Consider the following 19,399-nt stretch of genomic DNA (forward strand, 5'->3'; position numbering starts at 1 on the left):
GCCCTATTGCAGAAACTACCTCATGGACTGGAATCCATCGCGCCTCGGCTCCTTGGCCAAAGGCAATCCACATGTTCTCAAGACCTAGTTCTTGTAAGGATGGCAGTACAGATATTGCTATGACTAGTACGTCCGTGTCATTAGCCTTAATGATAATGGACTTGCTACCATCCGTCATTGCATCCCTGGCATGTACAAATATTCGAGTGTCAGCTTCTTCATGACAACATGGGACACAGCATCCAGCGACTTCCTTGTGTTGCTAATGGCATCTTCTCCTTTTGTGACAATGACTGTGCTTGTCGTCTGTGCTTCACACATCTTTTCCGCAAGGAAGTAAAACAGCTCAGTCTTGTTGCTGTCATCTCGAAGAAAGCTTCTCCAGTTACTTGGGATCTTACTGGTTCCTGTCGCTCTTCTTCCGATTCCTTGACCCCTTTTCGACCTTGCCTCGGATTTCAGACTTGACTTCTTGTACACATCAAACACTACGTCCACCCTCTCGTACCTGGCACCATAGGATTCCACCTTTGGGATGGTGTCTTCTTTAGCATAGTCATTAAATATCTTTGAAGTGCGTGGAGGTAGGGCATTGATAAGTGCTGAGCCATCAATGATGACTGCATCTCCCCTTGGTTCTCTGTCTGGGATGTTCACTTGCGCTTCAAGAATTTCAGCCAGCCGTGACTTCAAATTATTTTGAAGTTTTTTTTTTCTTCAAATTTTTCAAAATTTGGATTTTCTCAAATGGCCAAATCAGGCAGATTTGATCAGAAAGCCCTGCAGAACAGAAATGCCAAATCTGATTCTTGTATCATAATTTGCACGATTTTTCTACGATCTACTACACTAATAGCGATGTTTGGTGAGGAATCACTCTCCCACCCCACCCCCTTTTCCTCGCTCTTCAATTCCTAGCTACCCCACTCCTCCCCACCTCCTCACTGCCCCACATCTCCCTCCTCTCCACTCTCCCCTCCCCATCCCCCTCTTTTCTCCCCTACCCTCCCTCTTTCTCCCCCCTACCTCAATATTCCCATCAGCAAAGCGATGGGTTGTATTTGCGATTATAAAATAATCTGCCACTTATCAAGTAGGAGAGAGGTAGAGGGAGAGAGGAGGAGGTAGGGATGAAGTGAGAGAGGGGGAGAGGTACAAAGGTAGGGGGAGAAAGAAGGAGGTAGCGATGGAGAGAGAGAGAGAGGGGGAGAGAGAAGGGGAGTGATGTAGAGGTGTGGAAGTAGAGAGAAAGGTTTCTTGTCCATTTGTCAACTGGAATACCTTATCGAACATATGAAAGAGGCGTCCACTGGGCTGGTGTAGGGAACACACAATTGTGCGTCCCCCGGCCGCGAGACCACGAAGGAGGGACACAACCTGCTCACTGGCCCAGCTGTCCAGGCCACTGCACACACAAGGTCATCCGCTTACTCATCCGATCATCCTAATTTTTGCTGTTCTTAATATCAATAAATTATAATTGCAATGAGAACGACCGATCACATTTATAACCCCAGCAGGTAAGTTTAACTTTCTGAGAGTGGAGTGCCATCCAGACTCCTCTGTACGTGTGACGTGACAGTATTAGTTGGTGGAACAGGATTTCGTTTTGTAATGGTGATCATGTTGAGAGTACACAGGTTACACGATGAAGTGTCACACCTTGTGGGCTCGTCAAAAAGCATTACTGGTGGATTGTTCACAAGCTCAAGGCCAATGGTAAGGCGGCGTCTCTGACCCCCAGAGAGGCTTCCAGCTCGTACGGTTTCACATCCACCCAGGCCGAGTGCTGCGACAATCTCACTCACCTGAACACACAAACACAGGTACAAAGAGACTCGCTTCAATTTGTGCACAGGATACGGTGGTACATCAAGTAATATAAAAATTATTTATTAATTCAGATTGTTGTTTGTCCCATTCCATGTCTAAGAAAACCTTTTACCATTTACTAATTGTGATGATGCATTGTTTACACCAACCTGTTATGACTAACACTCGGCAGTTTGATGCAATAGTGAACAGGTTACTCACTCGCCAGAAATTCCCGGGGTCATGTCCCATGAAACATTTGGTAACCAGCGGGAATTTAAAAGTCTCTTTACAAGATGTGATGACACAAGCCTGATGACTCGCTCCAGCAGAGATAGTGGCCAGGGAAATTTATTCAAACTTTATCTTGTCATTTATTGGGAAATCATGTCGGGGTTGACGTAACAAATGATGCAAATGAGGCGGGATTTCACTCATTTTCCTCTGCCGTTTATGTTCGATGCGAGATGTCATGTCGGAGACGACAATGGCACTCGGTGGAGAGCATAGCTCCGCCAGGCTGAACAGATTATGTTTTGTATCCACTGATGGACCGGATCGAGATTCGGACCTGAACCCTTTAAAGTTTAAACACTGAGATCCTTGGACTTTCGGCTGTCCCATTCTGGGGTCCCTGGAGGAAATATCCGACTACTTGGTTATATGGAGGTTTGAATAGCTACCGGTAAACCAGGCACTTGGTTATATGGAGGTTTGAATAGCTACCGGTAAACCAGCCACTTGGTTATATGGAGGTTTGAACAGCTACCGGTAAACCAGCCACTTGGTTATATGGAGGTTTGAATAGCTACCGGTAAACCAGGCACTTGGTTATATGGAGGTTTGAATAGCTACCGGTAAACCAGCCACTTGGTTATATGGAGGTTTGAATAGCTACCGGTAAACCAGGCACTTGGTTATATGGAGGTTTGAATAGCTATCTGTAAACCAGCCACTTGGTTATATGGAGGTTTGAATAGCTACCTGTAAACCAGCCACTTGGTTATATGGAGGTTTGAATAGCTACCGGTAAACCAGGCACTTGGTTATATGGAGGTTTGAATAGCTATCTGTAAACCAGGCACTTGGTTATATGGAGGTTTGAATAGCTACCGGTAAACCAGGCACTTGGTTATATGGAGGTTTGAATAGCTACCGGTAAACCAGGCACTTGGTTATATGGAGGTTTGAATAGCTACCTGTAAACCAGGCACTTGGTTATATGGAGGTTTGAATAGCTACCGGTAAACCAGGCACTTGGTTATATGGAGGTTTGAATAGCTACCGGTAAACCAGGCACTTGGTTATATGGAGGTTTGAATAGCTACCGGTAAACCAGCCACTTGGTTATATGGAGGTTTGAATAGCTACCTGTAAACCAGCCACATGGTTATATGGAGGTTTGAATAGCTACCGGTAAACCAGGCACTTGGTTATATGGAGGTTTGAATAGCTACCGGTAAACCAGCCACTTGGTTATATGGAGGTTTGAATAGCTACCTGTAAACCAGCCACATGGTTATATGGAGGTTTGAATAGCTACCTGTAAACCAGCCACTTGGTTATATGGAGGTTTGAATCGCTACCGGTAAACCAGGCACTTGGTTATATGGAGGTTTGAATAGCTACCGGTAAACCAGCCACTTGGTTATATGGAGGTTTGAATAGCTACCTGTAAACCAGCCACTTGGTTATATGGAGGTTTGAATAGCTACCGGTAAACCAGGCACTTGGTTATATGGAGGTTTGAATAGCTACCGGTAAACCAGCCACTTGGTTATATGGAGGTTTGAATAGCTACCGGTAAACCAGGCACTTGGTTATATGGAGGTTTGAATAGCTATCTGTAAACCAGGCACTTGGTTATATGGAGGTTTGAATAGCTACCGGTAAACCAGGCACTTGGTTATATGGAGGTTTGAATAGCTACCGGTAAACCAGGCACTTGGTTATATGGAGGTTTGAATAGCTACCTGTAAACCAGGCACTTGGTTATATGGAGGTTTGAATAGCTACCGGTAAACCAGGCACTTGGTTATATGGAGGTTTGAATAGCTACCGGTAAACCAGCCACTTGGTTATATGGAGGTTTGAATAGCTACCTGTAAACCAGCCACATGGTTATATGGAGGTTTGAATAGCTACCTGTAAACCAGCCACTTGGTTATATGGAGGTTTGAATCGCTACCGGTAAACCAGGCACTTGGTTATATGGAGGTTTGAATAGCTACCGGTAAACCAGCCACTTGGTTATATGGAGGTTTGAATAGCTACCTGTAAACCAGCCACTTGGTTATATGGAGGTTTGAATAGCTACCGGTAAACCAGGCACTTGGTTATATGGAGGTTTGAATAGCTACCGGTAAACCAGCCACTTGGTTATATGGAGGTTTGAATAGCTACCGGTAAACCAGGCACTTGGTTATATGGAGGTTTGAATAGCTATCTGTAAACCAGGCACTTGGTTATATGGAGGTTTGAATAGCTACCGGTAAACCAGGCACTTGGTTATATGGAGGTTTGAATAGCTACCGGTAAACCAGGCACTTGGTTATATGGAGGTTTGAATAGCTACCTGTAAACCAGGCACTTGGTTATATGGAGGTTTGAATAGCTACCGGTAAACCAGGCACTTGGTTATATGGAGGTTTGAATAGCTACCGGTAAACCAGGCACTTGGTTATATGGACGTTTGAATAGCTACCGGTAAACCAGCCACTTGGTTATATGGAGGTTTGAATAGCTACCTGTAAACCAGCCACATGGTTATATGGAGGTTTGAATAGCTACCGGTAAACCAGGCACTTGGTTATATGGAGGTTTGAATAGCTACCGGTAAACCAGCCACTTGGTTATATGGAGGTTTGAATAGCTACCTGTAAACCAGCCACATGGTTATATGGAGGTTTGAATAGCTACCTGTAAACCAGCCACTTGGTTATATGGAGGTTTGAATCGCTACCGGTAAACCAGGCACTTGGTTATATGGAGGTTTGAATAGCTACCGGTAAACCAGCCACTTGGTTATATGGAGGTTTGAATAGCTACCTGTAAACCAGCCACTTGGTTATATGGAGGTTTGAATAGCTACCGGTAAACCAGGCACTTGGTTATATGGAGGTTTGAATAGCTACCGGTAAACCAGCCACTTGGTTATATGGAGGTTTGAATAGCTACCGGTAAACCAGCCACTTGGTTATATGGAGGTTTGAATAGCTACCTGTAAACCAGCCACTTGGTTATATGGAGGTTTGAATAGCTACCGGTAAACCAGGCACTTGGTTATATGGAGGTTTGAATAGCTACCTGTAAACCAGCCACTTGGTTATATGGAGGTTTGAATAGCTATCTGTAAACCAGCCACTTGGTTATATGGAGGTTTGAATAGCTATCTGTAAACCAGCCACTTGGTTATATGGAGGTTTGAATAGCTACCGGTAAACCAGCCACTTGGTTATATGGAGGTTTGAATAGCTACCGGTAAACCAGGCACTTGGTTATATGGAGGTTTGAATAGCTACCTGTAAACCAGCCACTTGGTTATATGGAGGTTTGAATAGCGACCGGTAAACCAGGCACTTGGTTATATGGAGGTTTGAATAGCTACCGGTAAACCAGCCACTTGGTTATATGGAGGTTTGAATAGCTACCGGTAAACCAGCCACTTGGTTATATGGAGGTTTGAATAGCTACCTGTAAACCAGCCACTTGGTTATATGGAGGTTTGAATAGCTACCTGTAAACCAGCCACTTGGTTATATGGAGGTTTGAATAGCTACCGGTAAACCAGCCACTTGGTTATATGGAGGTTTGAATAGCTACCAGTAAACCAGCCACTTGGTTATATGGAGGTTTGAATAGCTGTCTGTAAACCAGCCACTTGGTTATATGGAGGTTTGAATAGCTACCTGTAAACCAGCCACTTGGTTATATGGAGGTTTGAATAGCTACCGGTAAACCAGGCACTTGGTTATATGGAGGTTTGAATAGCTACCGGTAAACCAGCCACTTGGTTATATGGAGGTTTGAATAGCTACCGGTAAACCAGCCACTTGGTTATATGGAGGTTTGAATAGCTACCTGTAAACCAGCCACTTGGTTATATGGAGGTTTGAATAGCTACCGGTAAACCAGGCACTTGGTTATATGGAGGTTTGAATAGCTACCGGTAAACCAGCCACTTGGTTATATGGAGGTTTGAATAGCTACCGGTAAACCAGCCACTTGGTTATATGGAGGTTTGAATAGCTACCTGTAAACCAGCCACTTGGTTATATGGAGGTTTGAATAGCTACCTGTAAACCAGCCACTTGGTTATATGGAGGTTTGAATAGCTACCGGTAAACCAGCCACTTGGTTATATGGAGGTTTGAATAGCTACCAGTAAACCAGCCACTTGGTTATATGGAGGTTTGAATAGCTGTCTGTAAACCAGCCACTTGGTTATATGGAGGTTTGAATAGCTACCTGTAAACCAGCCACTTGGTTATATGGAGGTTTGAATAGCTACCGGTAAACCAGGCACTTGGTTATATGGAGGTTTGAATAGCTACCGGTAAACCAGCCACTTGGTTATATGGAGGTTTGAATAGCTACCGGTAAACCAGCCACTTGGTTATATGGAGGTTTGAATAGCTACCTGTAAACCAGCCACTTGGTTATATGGAGGTTTGAATAGCTACCGGTAAACCAGGCACTTGGTTATATGGAGGTTTGAATAGCTACCGGTAAACCAGCCACTTGGTTATATGGAGGTTTGAATAGCTACCGGTAAACCAGCCACTTGGTTATATGGAGGTTTGAATAGCTACCTGTAAACCAGCCACTTGGTTACATGGAGGTTTGAATAGCTACCGGTAAACCAGGCACTTGGTTATATGGAGGTTTGAATAGCTACCTGTAAACCAGCCACTTGGTTATATGGAGGTTTGAATAGCTATCTGTAAACCAGCCACTTGGTTATATAGAGGTTTGAATAGCTATCTGTAAACCAGCCACTTGGTTATATGGAGGTTTGAATAGCTACCGGTAAACCAGCCACTTGGTTATATGGAGGTTTGAATAGCTACCGGTAAACCAGGCACTTGGTTATATGGAGGTTTGAATAGCTACGGGTAAACCAGCCACTTGGTTATATGGAGGTTTGAATAGCTACCGGTAAACCAGCCACTTGGTTATATGGAGGTTTGAATAGCTACCTGTAAACCAGCCACTTGGTTATATGGAGGTTTGAATAGCTACCGGTAAACCAGGCACTTGGTTATATGGAGGTTTGAATAGCTACCGGTAAACCAGCCACTTGGTTATATGGAGGTTTGAATAGCTACCGGTAAACCAGCCACTTGGTTATATGGAGGTTTGAATAGCTACCTGTAAACCAGCCACTTGGTTATATGGAGGTTTGAATAGCTACCGGTAAACCAGGCACTTGGTTATATGGAGGTTTGAATAGCTACCTGTAAACCAGCCACTTGGTTATATGGAGGTTTGAACAGCTACCGGTAAACCAGCCACTTGGTTATATGGAGGTTTGAATAGCTACCTGTAAACCAGCCACTTGGTTATATGGAGGTTTGAATAGCTATCTGTAAACCAGCCACATGGTTATATGGAGGTTTGAATAGCTACCTGTAAACCAGCCACTTGGTTATATGGAGGTTTGAATAGCTACCGGTAAACCAGGCACTTGGTTATATGGAGGTTTGAATAGCTACCTGTAAACCAGCCACTTGGTTATATGGAGGTTTGAATAGCTACCGGTAAACCAGGCACTTGGTTATATGGAGGTTTGAATAGCTACCTGTAAACCAGCCACTTGGTTATATGGAGGTTTGAATAGCTATCTGTAAACCAGCCACATGGTTATATGGAGGTTTGAATAGCTATCTGTAAACCAGCCACTTGGTTATATGGAGGTTTGAATAGCTATCTGTAAACCAGCCACTTGGTTATATGGAGGTTTGAATAGCTATCTGTAAACCAGCCACTTGGTTATATGGAGGTTTGAATAGCTGTCTGTAAACCAGGCACTTGGTTATATGGAGGTTTGAATAGCTATCTGTAAACCAGCCACTTGGTTATATGGAGGTTTGAATAGCTGTCTGTAAACCAGCCACTTAGTTATATTGAGGTTTGAATAGCTATCTGTAAACCAGCCACTTGGTTATATGGAGGTTTGAATAGCTACCGGTAAACCAGACACTTGGTTATATGGAGGTTTGAATAGCTACCGGTAAACCAGGCACTTGGTTATATGGAGGTTTGAATAGCTATCTGTAAACCAGCCACATGGTTATATGGAGGTTTGAATAGCTACCTGTAAACCAGCCACTTGGTTATATGGAGGTTTGAACAGCTACCGGTAAACCAGCCACTTGGTTATATGGAGGTTTGAATCGCTACCGGTAAACCAGACACTTGGTTATATGGAGGTTTGAATCGCTACCGGTAAACCAGCCACTTGGTTATATGGAGGTTTGAATAGCTACCTGTAAACCAGCCACTTGGTTATATGGAGGTTTGAACAGCTACCGGTAAACCAGCCACTTGGTTATATGGAGGTTTGAATAGTTACCTGTAAACCAGCCACTTGGTTATATGGAGGTTTGAATAGCTACCTGTAAACCAGCCACTTGGTTATATGGAGGTTTGAATAGCTACCGGTAAACCAGCCACTTGGTTATATGGAGGTTTGAATAGCTACCGGTAAACCAGGCACTTGGTTATATGGAGGTTTGAATAGCTACCGGTAAACCAGCCACTTGGTTATATGGAGGTTTGAATAGCTACCGGTAAACCAGCCACTTGGTTATATGGAGGTTTGAATAGCTACCTGTAAACCAGCCACTTGGTTATATGGAGGTTTGAATAGCTACCGGTAAACCAGGCACTTGGTTATATGGAGGTTTGAATAGCTACCTGTAAACCAGCCACTTGGTTATATGGAGGTTTGAATAGCTACCGGTAAACCAGCCACTTGGTTATATGGAGGTTTGAATAGCTACCTGTAAACCAGCCACTTGGTTATATGGAGGTTTGAATAGCTACTGGTAAACCAGGCACTTGGTTATATGGAGGTTTGAATAGCTACCTGTAAACCAGCCACTTGGTTATATGGAGGTTTGAATAGCTATCTGTAAACCAGCCACTTGGTTATATGGAGGTTTGAATAGCTATCTGTAAACCAGCCACTTGGTTATATGGAGGTTTGAATAGCTATCTGTAAACCAGCCACATGGTTATATGGAGGTTTGAATAGCTATCTGTAAACCAGCCACTTGGTTATATGGAGGTTTGAATAGCTATCTGTAAACCAGCCACTTGGTTATATGGAGGTTTGAATAGCTATCTGTAAACCAGCCACTTGGTTATATGGAGGTTTGAATAGCTACCGGTAAACCAGCCACTTGGTTATATGGAGGTTTGAATAGCTACCGGTAAACCAGGCACTTGGTTATATGGAGGTTTGAATAGCTATCTGTAAACCAGCCACATGGTTATATGGAGGTTTGAATAGCTACCTGTAAACCAGCCACTTGGTTATATGGAGGTTTGAATAGCTATCTGTAAACCAGCCACTTGGTTATATGGAGGTTTGAATAGCTATCTGTAAACCAGCCACTTGGTTATATGGAGGTTTGAATAGCTACCGGTAAACCAGCCACTTCGTTATATGGAGGTTTGAATAGCTACCGGTAAACCAGCCACTTGGTTATATGGAGGTTTGAATAGCTACCGGTAAACCAGGCACTTGGTTATATGGAGGTTTGAATAGCTATCTGTAAACCAGCCACATGGTTATATGGAGGTTTGAATAGCTACCTGTAAACCAGCCACTTGGTTATATGGAGGTTTGAACAGCTACCGGTAAACCAGCCACTTGGTTATATGGAGGTTTGAATCGCTACCGGTAAACCAGACACTTGGTTATATGGAGGTTTGAATCGCTACCGGTAAACCAGCCACTTGGTTATATGGAGGTTTGAATAGCTATCTGTAAACCAGCCACTTGGTTATATAGAGGTTTGAATAGCTATCTGTAAACCAGCCACTTGGTTATATGGAGGTTTGAATAGCTACCGGTAAACCAGCCACTTGGTTATATGGAGGTTTGAATAGCTACCTGTAAACCAGCCACTTGGTTATATGGAGGTTTGAACAGCTACCGGTAAACCAGCCACTTGGTTATATGGAGGTTTGAACAGTTACCTGTAAACCAGCCACTTGGTTATATGGAGGTTTGAATAGCTACCTGTAAACCAGCCACTTGGTTATATGGAGGTTTGAACAGCTACCGGTAAACCAGCCACTTGGTTATATGGAGGTTTGAATAGCTACCTGTAAACCAGCCACTTGGTTATATGGAGGTTTGAATCGCTACCGGTAAACCAGCCACTTGGTTATATGGAGGTTTGAATAGCTACCTGTAAACCAGCCACTTGGTTATATGGAGGTTTGAATCGCTACCGGTAAACCAGCCACTTGGTTATATGGAGGTTTGAATAGCTACCTGTAAACCAGCCACATGGTTAAATGGAGGTTTGAATGGCTACCTGTAAACCAGCCACTTGGTTATATGGAAGTTTGAATAGCTATCTGTAAACCAGCCACATGGTTATATGGAGGTTTGAACGGCTACCTGTAAACCAGCCACATGGTTAAATGGAGGTTTGAATGGCTACCTGTAAACCAGCCACTTGGTTATATGGAAGTTTGAATAGCTATCTGTAAACCAGCCACTTGGTTATATGGAGGTTTGAACGGCTACCTGGAAACCAGCCACATGGTTTTTGGAGGTTTGAATGGCAACCTGTAAACCAGCCACTTGGTTATATGGAGGTTTGAATAGCTATCTGTAAACCAGCCACATGGTTATATGGAGGTTTGAATAGCTACCGGTAAACCAGCCACTTGGTTATATGGAGGTTTGAATAGGTACCGGTAAACCAGCCACTTGGTTATATGGAGGTTTGAATTGCAACCAGTAAACCAGCCACTTGCTTTCTGGAGGTTTGAACAGTCGCCAGTAAACCAGCCACTTGGTTATATGGAGGTTTGAACAGTCACCAGTAAACCAGCCACTTGGTTATATGGAGGTTTGAACAGTGGCCAGTAAACCAGCCACTTGGATGCAAAGGGTTAACCAAAACGTAATCAACTTGTTCTTGTCACCTACACAACTCATGCACCAAGTTCCATCTGAATCCATCCACAACTTTTTGAGATATCATGCTCACAGACAAACATGCAGGGTGAAAACAATCTCCGGCTACCTTTGGTTGTGGGGGGTAACAAGCTGCTTGGGTAAATAACCTTCATTGTAAGTTAATTTTGTTTGGTAATGAAGACTTTAGGCAGAAGCAAGTGTGTCGAAGACATGATTTATAAGACTGCACTTTGAACCCTTTGGGGTAGATGTATTTGGTAAACAAAGGAGAGATATAGTCTTTCTCAAATACGTTGAGTCTCCTTATCCGCACCGTTTTAGACTCGTGACGGAATCGGTGATACGGACTTCGTTACACTTCATTCAGGTCTGTTAAAGCAAGGCAATAATTCGAACAAAAGACAATTGTGAATTTGAAATGTCCAATGTGATATCAAGTCACAAACACGCTCCACTTTGCTTCTCTCCGGGTGAATAAAATGACTGTTCCATTCCGATGCAGGTCAAGTGCCCTGGGATGGTTGAAATATAAACCCATCAGCCAGCCTAATCTAGTCTACTGCAGACCGAAGCTAGGCCTCCCCAAGCTCATGTGGAGGGGCGTTTGTGGCTAGGCGAGAGAGTGAGCAGCCGATTATCGAATCAAACGCATGCCGGCCATGAGTGGAGAACGACAAACAGCCAGCTCTGAGATATTGAAAAAAAATACCAAAAATTCCAGCTTCATTACCAGTTTCGTTTTCTCCTCCATTTTGTCCCGCAGTTTGAGATTTGCAGAGACCTGTAAAATAAAACAAGGCTCCATTTTTTTTCATGTTCGGTTCTCAAAAACGCAAAATCAACTACTTAAACCACTTCATGAGTGCGTGAGGAGTGTGCTGTGGTTGCAGAGTGGCCGTGGTTCCGACGTGCAGGATCTTCATAATAATTGGATAGAAATTGGAAATTTCAAGGTACTGTGCTGGCACATAATGGCATACTCTATTCAAAAGGGAAAGGGGATTGTGGATCCACCAATGGGAGATTAAGCAGGTAGTGTGACAGTGTGTACAGAGCCAGGACACGAGGTTTTCACTCGATGCTACTACCGACGTGCACATACAGCCAATGTGATGCGGAGACTGCAAGGAAATGCCAATAATACGATTACCATCATGGCCTCATTGACGGTCAGGTGTGGAAGCAGCACGTTGTCTTGCATGATGTAACATGACAGTTTGCGGAAGGTGCTGGGTTCACGAATTTGACCATTCACGAGAACCTCACCCGATACACCCTTTTGTCTGTCAAATGTATTCGAGTACACGTGTAAGGTAAACCGCAACTCCACATGCACTGTGTCACGGCACCAGCACACCATCATTATGAGTCACGTCAATGGGTATTTTGCACATTGGGGTCGTGACCACTCATATATGGACATGTCTTAAAATGTAAACACAACATGATGAAAATGAGTGCGAGAAGCAAGGACAATAGGAAAGAACACGAAGATATCAGTGAAATACAGTAATGAAGTGGGTCTGGGATACTGTACTGAAGTGGGATACTGTACTGAAGTGGGATACCATACTGACGTGGGATACTGTACTGAAGTGGGATACTGTACTGAAGTGGGATACTGTACTGAAGTGGGATACCATACTGACGTGGGATACTGTACTGAAGTGGGATACCATACTGAAGTGGGATACTGTACTAAAGTGGGATACTGTACTGAAGTGGGATACTGTACTGAAGTGGGATACTGTACTGAAGTGGGATACTGCACTGAAGTGGGATACTGTACTAAAGTGGGATACTGTACTGAAGTGGGATACTGTACTGAAGTGGGATACGGTACTGAAGTGGGATACTGTACTAAAGTGGGATACTGTACTGAAGTGGGATACTATACTGAAGTGGGATACTGTACTAAAGTGGGATACTGTACTGAAGTGGGATACTATACTGAAGTGGGATACTGTACTGAAGTGGGATACTGTACTGAAGTGGGATACGGTACTGAAGTGGGATACTGTACTAAAGTGGGATACTGTACTGAAGTGGGATACTGTACTGAAGTGGGATACTGTACTGAAGTGGGATATTATACTGAAGTGGGATACTGTACTAAAGCGGGATACTGTACTGAAGTGGGATACTATATTAAATTGGGATACTGTACTGAAGTGGGATACTGTACTAAAGTGGGATACTGTACTAAAGTGGGATACTGTACTGAAGTGGGATATTATACTGAAGTGGGATACTGTACTAAAGTGGGATACTGTACTGAAGTGGGATACTATATTAAATTGGGATACTGTACTGAAGTGGGATACTGTACTAAAGTGGGATACTGTACTAAAGTGGGATACTGTACTGAAGTGGGATATTATACTGAAGTGGGATACTATACTGAAGTGGGATACGGTACTGAAGTGGGATACGGTACTGTGCTGAAGTGAGATACGGTACTGAAGTGGGATACGGTACTGAAGTGGGATACGGTACTGTAGTGAGCGGACTGTGCTGAAGTGAGCGGTCTGTACTGAAGTGAGGGTACTGTGCTGAAGTGAGCGGTCTGTGCTGAAGTGAGGGTACTGTGCTGAAGTGAGCGGTCTGTGCTGAAGTGAGGGTACTGTGCTGAAGTGAGCGGTCTGTGCTGAAGTGAGGGTACTGTGCTGAAGTGAGCGGTCTGTGCTGAAGTGAGCGGTCTGTGCTGAAGTGAGGGTACTGTGCTGAAGTGAGCGGTCTGTACTGAAGTGAGCGGACTGTGCTGAAGTGAGCGGTCTGTGCTGAAGTGAGGGTACTGTGCTGAAGTGAGCGGTCTGTGCTGAAGTGAGGGTACTGTGCTGAAGTGAGCGGTCTCTACTGAAGTGAGCGGACTGTGCTGAAGTGAGCGGTCTGTGCTGAAGTGAGGGTACTGTGCTGAAGTGAGGGGACTGTGATGATGTGAGGGTACTGTGCTGAAGTGAGGGGACTGTACTGAAGTGAGGGGACTGTGATGATGTGAGGGTACTGTGCTGAAGTGAGGGGACTGTACTGAAGTGAGGGGACTGTGCTGAAGTGAGGGGACTGTGCTGAAGTGAGGGGACTGTGCTGAAGTGAGGGTACTGTGCTGAAGTGAGGGGACTGTGCTGAAGTGAGCGGTCTGTACTGAAGTGAGGGTACTGTGCTGAAGTGAGCGGTCTGTGCTGAAGTGAGGGTACTGTGCTGAAGTGAGCGGTCTGTGCTGAAGTGAGGGTACTGTGCTGAAGTGAGCGGTCTGTGCTGAAGTGAGGGTACTGTGCTGAAGTGAGCGGTCTCTACTGAAGTGAGCGGACTGTGCTGAAGTGAGCGGTCTGTGCTGAAGTGAGGGTACTGTGCTGAAGTGAGTGGACTGTGCTGAAGTGAGGGGACTGTGATGATGTGAGGGTACTGTGCTGAAGTGAGGGGACTGTACTGAAGTGAGGGGACTGTGATGATGTGAGGGTACTGTGCTGAAGTGAGGGGACTGTACTGAAGTGAGGGGACTGTGCTGAAGTGAGGGGACTGTGCTGAAGTGAGGGGACTGTGCTGAAGTGAGGGACTGACTGTGCTGAAGTGGGGGAACTGTGCTGAAGTGAGGGGACTTTGCTGAAGTGAGGGGATTGTGCAGAAGTGAGGGGACTGTGCTGAAGTGAGGGACTGACTGTGCTGAAGTGGGGGAACTGTGCTGAAGTGAGGGGACTTTGCTGAAGTGAGGGGATTGTGCTGAAGTGAGCAGACTGTGCTGAAATGAGGGTACTCTGCTGTAGTGAGGGGACTATGCTGAAGTGAGGGGACTTTGCTGAAGTGAGGGGATTGTGCTGAAGTGAGCGGACTGTGCTGAAGTGAGGGGACTGTGCTGAAGTGAGGGTACTGTACTGAAGTGAGAGGACTTTGCTGAAGTGAGGGGATTGTGCTGAAGTGAGGGGACTGTGCTGAAGTGAGGGACTGACTGTGCTGAAGTGGGGGAACTGTGCTGAAGTGAGGGGACTTTGCTGAAGTGAGGGGATTGTGCTGAAGTGAGCAGACTGTGCTGAAGTGAGGGTACTCTGCTGTAGTGAGGGTACTCTGCTGTAGTGAGGGGACTTTGCTGAAGTGAGCGGACTGTGCTGAAGTGAGGGGACTGTGCTGAAGTGAGGGTACTCTGCTGACGTGAGGGGACTTTGCTGAAGTGAGCGGACTGTGCTGAAGTGAGGGGACTGTGCTGAAGTGAGGGTACTGTAGGCCATATCACAGGTTGTAGTGGTCCGATTTGGCTGATCTTGGTAACAAAATGCTTGTAAAAGCGAGATCTTTCGAATCGCGTAAAGTAAAATCACTCCGAAACAGTAATTCAAAAAGTTATAGTTTGGGGCGCCCTTTGTCCTTGGGCCCCCACTCCCCAGCGAAACCGATGGTTCCGATTTTTTTCATGTGAGAATACCCCTTCATATACTCCACCACCTCAGCATAAATTGAAATGGGATCTCAATGGGTTCAAGTATGATGATGGTTTCATTGTTCGGGGACTCGTGTGCTGGACACACAATACGCCACAATACATAGCACAATATCTGAACACAAGATTTCCAATACACTATATCAGGATATTGTACATACATTTTCCACATGCAGGAACTGGAAGCGATACTCCTATGAGTAAGAGTTTTTTCCTTGCATATTATAGTCAAGATTTTTTTGCCAACCAATGTTTTATTTGACAGCTGTGTTTCTTTTTTACTGATTGTGTCGGTTCTACCTGTAGCAGTTTTTGGTTCTACGGAAAGAAGTATATCAGAAATGTCTAAAATGCAGTGATCTTCAATGTCAGGAAAAACGAAACTATTTGCGGGACCGTTTGGATGAAGAAAATTCACTTTCACTTCATGAGTGTCCTGAAAGGCTTCCATGATGCAGGCAAGCCACCATTTTCCATGATAGTGCACTGTGACATAACCTGAGAGTTTCCCGTTAAAAGTTGGTGTAGATTTTGAAATAGCTGACTCGATACGGTGTTCCTCGCTAAGGCTGAATTCGTGAACTTGAAGAGCAGTTTCAGAAATAGGGATGAAAGCATGAAGTTTTTGAGTTCCAGCCATGGTTTTGGCCGTTTTTAACCTTTCTTCCAGATTTCGTTCTTCCTCATCATACGCCTCTTGGATCCCGTAACCGAACTTCATTTCATTCAAACCATTTTCAGCAAAGGCGAAAAGATATTTTGGAGAAATAATTTGACTGTCGGAAGGTCTATGCAGGCTCTCACGTGTTGTTTCTCGTTGGACTGTACCTCCCACGCCATCTGAAGGGCCCCTTGCCATGACTTGTGGCAAAAATATTCCATTCTGCGTCAATACCATACTCTGATTTGTGACGACATAGGTTTATGAAGACTTTGCATTTCTTATGTTGGCCAGCGCAACCGTCTGAGGATAAGTAAAGTTTCTTTACATTTCCAAAGCTAGATTTCAAGTGTTCAATGAGCATTCTTTGGAAGAGGTGGACTGAGACAACGTCGTGAGTATTGCATTCTGATATAATCGTGAACGAATCGTGGTTTAATTTGCCATCCTCCGATTTGAAATAGTAAACCCAGGGGTGAATTGTCGCTTGAGAGCAGTTCCAATGGAATCCTTGGGCCGCATCCTGTACGAGAAACGAACAGTTCACTGAGAAGTCTCCAATAATAACAAATTCTCCTTCACTGATTTCGTCTTTCTTATTTTTCAGAAACTGAGATTGGGCCTTGGCAATGAAGTCGTGTCTCACTAATTTCACCGCGTGTTCACAAAATTGATTAATGAATTCTTCCAAAGGCAGGACCATGGTGCTCAGTTCAGATCTGTCGGTGGATATCTACCGTTTAAACTGAATTTCATCAATATCCTCTAGTTCATAAACACTCAGTAGCTCGGTTTTGAAGTCTTCAATTGATGGGCAACTTTCACAAGTTCTGAAATAACACGTCAGTTGTGCTGGGTTACAAACTATGCGTGCTATCACATGATGATAGCGAGGAAGTTCGGCTATCTGTGGCATTTTGGAACCAAACATCATGAGTTTCACATTTTGATGTATCGTACATACACATACACTGTGTGTACCGCCTGAACCGGCCAGGACACACTCCAAGGGACGGAGCATGGCGAACTTCGCGAATCCAACTTTCAAGCCAGGGTTCTTCTCTTTGAATTTCTGAAACAGTTCCTTGATTGTTTCGTACCAGGCGCTTTTAAATTTTGTCTTTTCCATGTTCATTCCTGACCACCACACAGTCCTTTTTCCCGGCATTATTCAGCTGACTTCATCACTTCGGTAAAATTCGGTTACGGCGGATTTCACTTCGTCAGGCAATATTTTACCCTGTTTGGGATTTGGAGACGATAGTTCATACCATTTCCTTTCTCTAAATTTTCGGCTTGCACAGCCATTCTTTGGGAGCAACTGAATTCACTCATCATCCCTCTGATCCTCATATTCCGAGCAAATATTGTCAGTATACGTATTTGCTCTGAACGGCTCGAAACAACGTATTTTTCTTTCAGGCTTTTGATCACCTCTGGCATGCAGTTTTCATCACATTTTGACGCTGTATTTTGTGTTTTCTCCGCAGTGCTTGGTCCAGCAACTAGTTCTAATTTCTTTCGCACAGAATCTTCCACTTTACGTCGCTTTTCAGGAACGTACCCTGGGTTCCTTTCCGCCTTTCGTTTGTCGAATGGGCTTTCGCCGATCATCGATAACGACTGGTTTAATAGGTCAACTTGTGCTTCTCGCTCAAAAACCTCCTCGTCCTCATCTGTCGAAATAGATTCTGCAATGCCTTCGATAGTACCTTCTGATGATAATTTCGAACTGGTTGAAGATGATGCTTCAATATGCTCTGGTGACAACTGGGAAAGTTTGTTTCTGTACGAAATACAAAGTCTGTCATCTTTTTTCACCTTTGAATAAAATTTCATCAACATATCAATTGACACATTGCGAAGATCTTTTCGTAGTTTCGTTTTATGGCAGCTGAACGGATCGCAACAGTATTTTCGGAACTCCTTTCGATCTTCAGTCGCCATGCCTACTGAAAAATATGCAAAAACTGAGATTAGCCCATTTATAACTTAATTCGATGATGTTATACAAAAAATGTACACTTAAAAATCAGTAGACACAATAGGCAGAATAATTTTTCGCAAATGATGCAATATATACATATATATATATATACATATATATATATATATGTATATATATATATATATATATATATATATATATATATATATATATATATACATACATATATATATATATATATATATATATATATATATATATATATATATATATATATACATACATACATATATATATAGTCCAGAGATGATGATTGTCAATTTCAGACATAAAGTCACCTGCCAGCAGGTGACGTCATTGGAACGATGACGGCAAACGTCGCCCAATGTCGAATCAAGAATTCGTGATATGTGGACCCCGAACAATAAAACCATCATCACACTTGAACCCATTGAGATCCCATTTTCATTTATGCTGAGGTGTTGGAGTATATGAAGGGATATTCTCACACGAAAAAATTGGGATCATCGGTTTGGCTGGGGGGTGGGAGCCCAAGGTCAAAGGGCGCCCCAAACTATAACTTTTTGAATTACTGTTTCGGAGTGATTTTACTTCATGCGATTCGAAAGATCTCGCTTTTACGAGCATTTTGATACAAGATCATCCAAATCGGACCACTACAACCTGTGATATGGCCACTGGAAGATTGTGGGTCAACCAGGGGTGCCCAAATTTGGGGGGGGGGCTAAAATGGGCCCGGATGGGCCCCCACGTCTGAAAATTGACACATAATGTTTTACCGTGGATACAAACACTTGCACAAAAAAGAGTGAAATCTGAGACGATGTGTCAAAATTTCGCTGAAAAATGTGTACACTTGACATGGAACGCACCTGTACTTAAGTGAGGATACTCTACTGAAGTGTGGTACTGTACTGAAGTGAGGAACTGTACTGAAGTGAGGGTACTGTACTGAAGTGTGGTACTGTACTGAAGTGAGGGTACTGTGTTGAAGTGGGGGTACTGTACTAAAGTAGGGGTACTGTACTAAAGTGGGGGTACTGCACTAAAGAGGGGGGTCATGTACTGTATTGAAATGGGATACTCTACTGATGTGAGGGTACTGCACTGAAGTGGGATACTGTACTGAAGTTAGGGGACTGTACTGAAGTGGGGGTATTGCACTAAAGTTGGTTCCTGTACTGAAGTGAGGGTACTGTACTGAAATGGTGTACTGTACAGAAGTGAGGATACTGCACTGTAGTGGGGGTAGTCCACTGTACTGACGTGGGGTACTGTACTGAAGTGAGGGTGCTGTACTGAAGTGAAGGTACTGCACTGAATTGGGGGTACTCTACTGTACTAAAGTGAAGGTACTGTGCT

General features: G+C 44.0%; 1 protein-coding gene across 4 annotated transcripts in view; it reads right to left on the reverse strand.

The window, feature by feature from the left end:
• LOC147031080 (ATP-binding cassette sub-family G member 4-like) overlaps nt 1-19,399 on the reverse strand; it is a 49,221-nt gene that overhangs the window by 13,670 nt on the left and 16,152 nt on the right. For all 4 annotated transcript variants that reach the window (XM_085875796.1, XM_085875795.1, XM_085875798.1 and 1 more), the window contains exons 6-9: nt 12,129-12,261; nt 11,709-11,759; nt 1,663-1,808; nt 1,282-1,405 (exon numbers count right to left, since the gene is read on the reverse strand). In XM_085875796.1, the coding sequence (XP_085731922.1) occupies nt 1,282-1,405; nt 1,663-1,808; nt 11,709-11,759; nt 12,129-12,261 (454 nt within the window). The remainder of the gene's footprint in view (nt 1-1,281; nt 1,406-1,662; nt 1,809-11,708; nt 11,760-12,128; nt 12,262-19,399) is intronic.

This window comes from Eptatretus burgeri, chromosome 3, assembly GCF_056783735.1.
Source record: "Eptatretus burgeri isolate ZD-2024b chromosome 3, Ebu_testis_v1, whole genome shotgun sequence".
Lineage (NCBI taxonomy): Eukaryota > Metazoa > Chordata > Myxini > Myxiniformes > Myxinidae > Eptatretus > Eptatretus burgeri.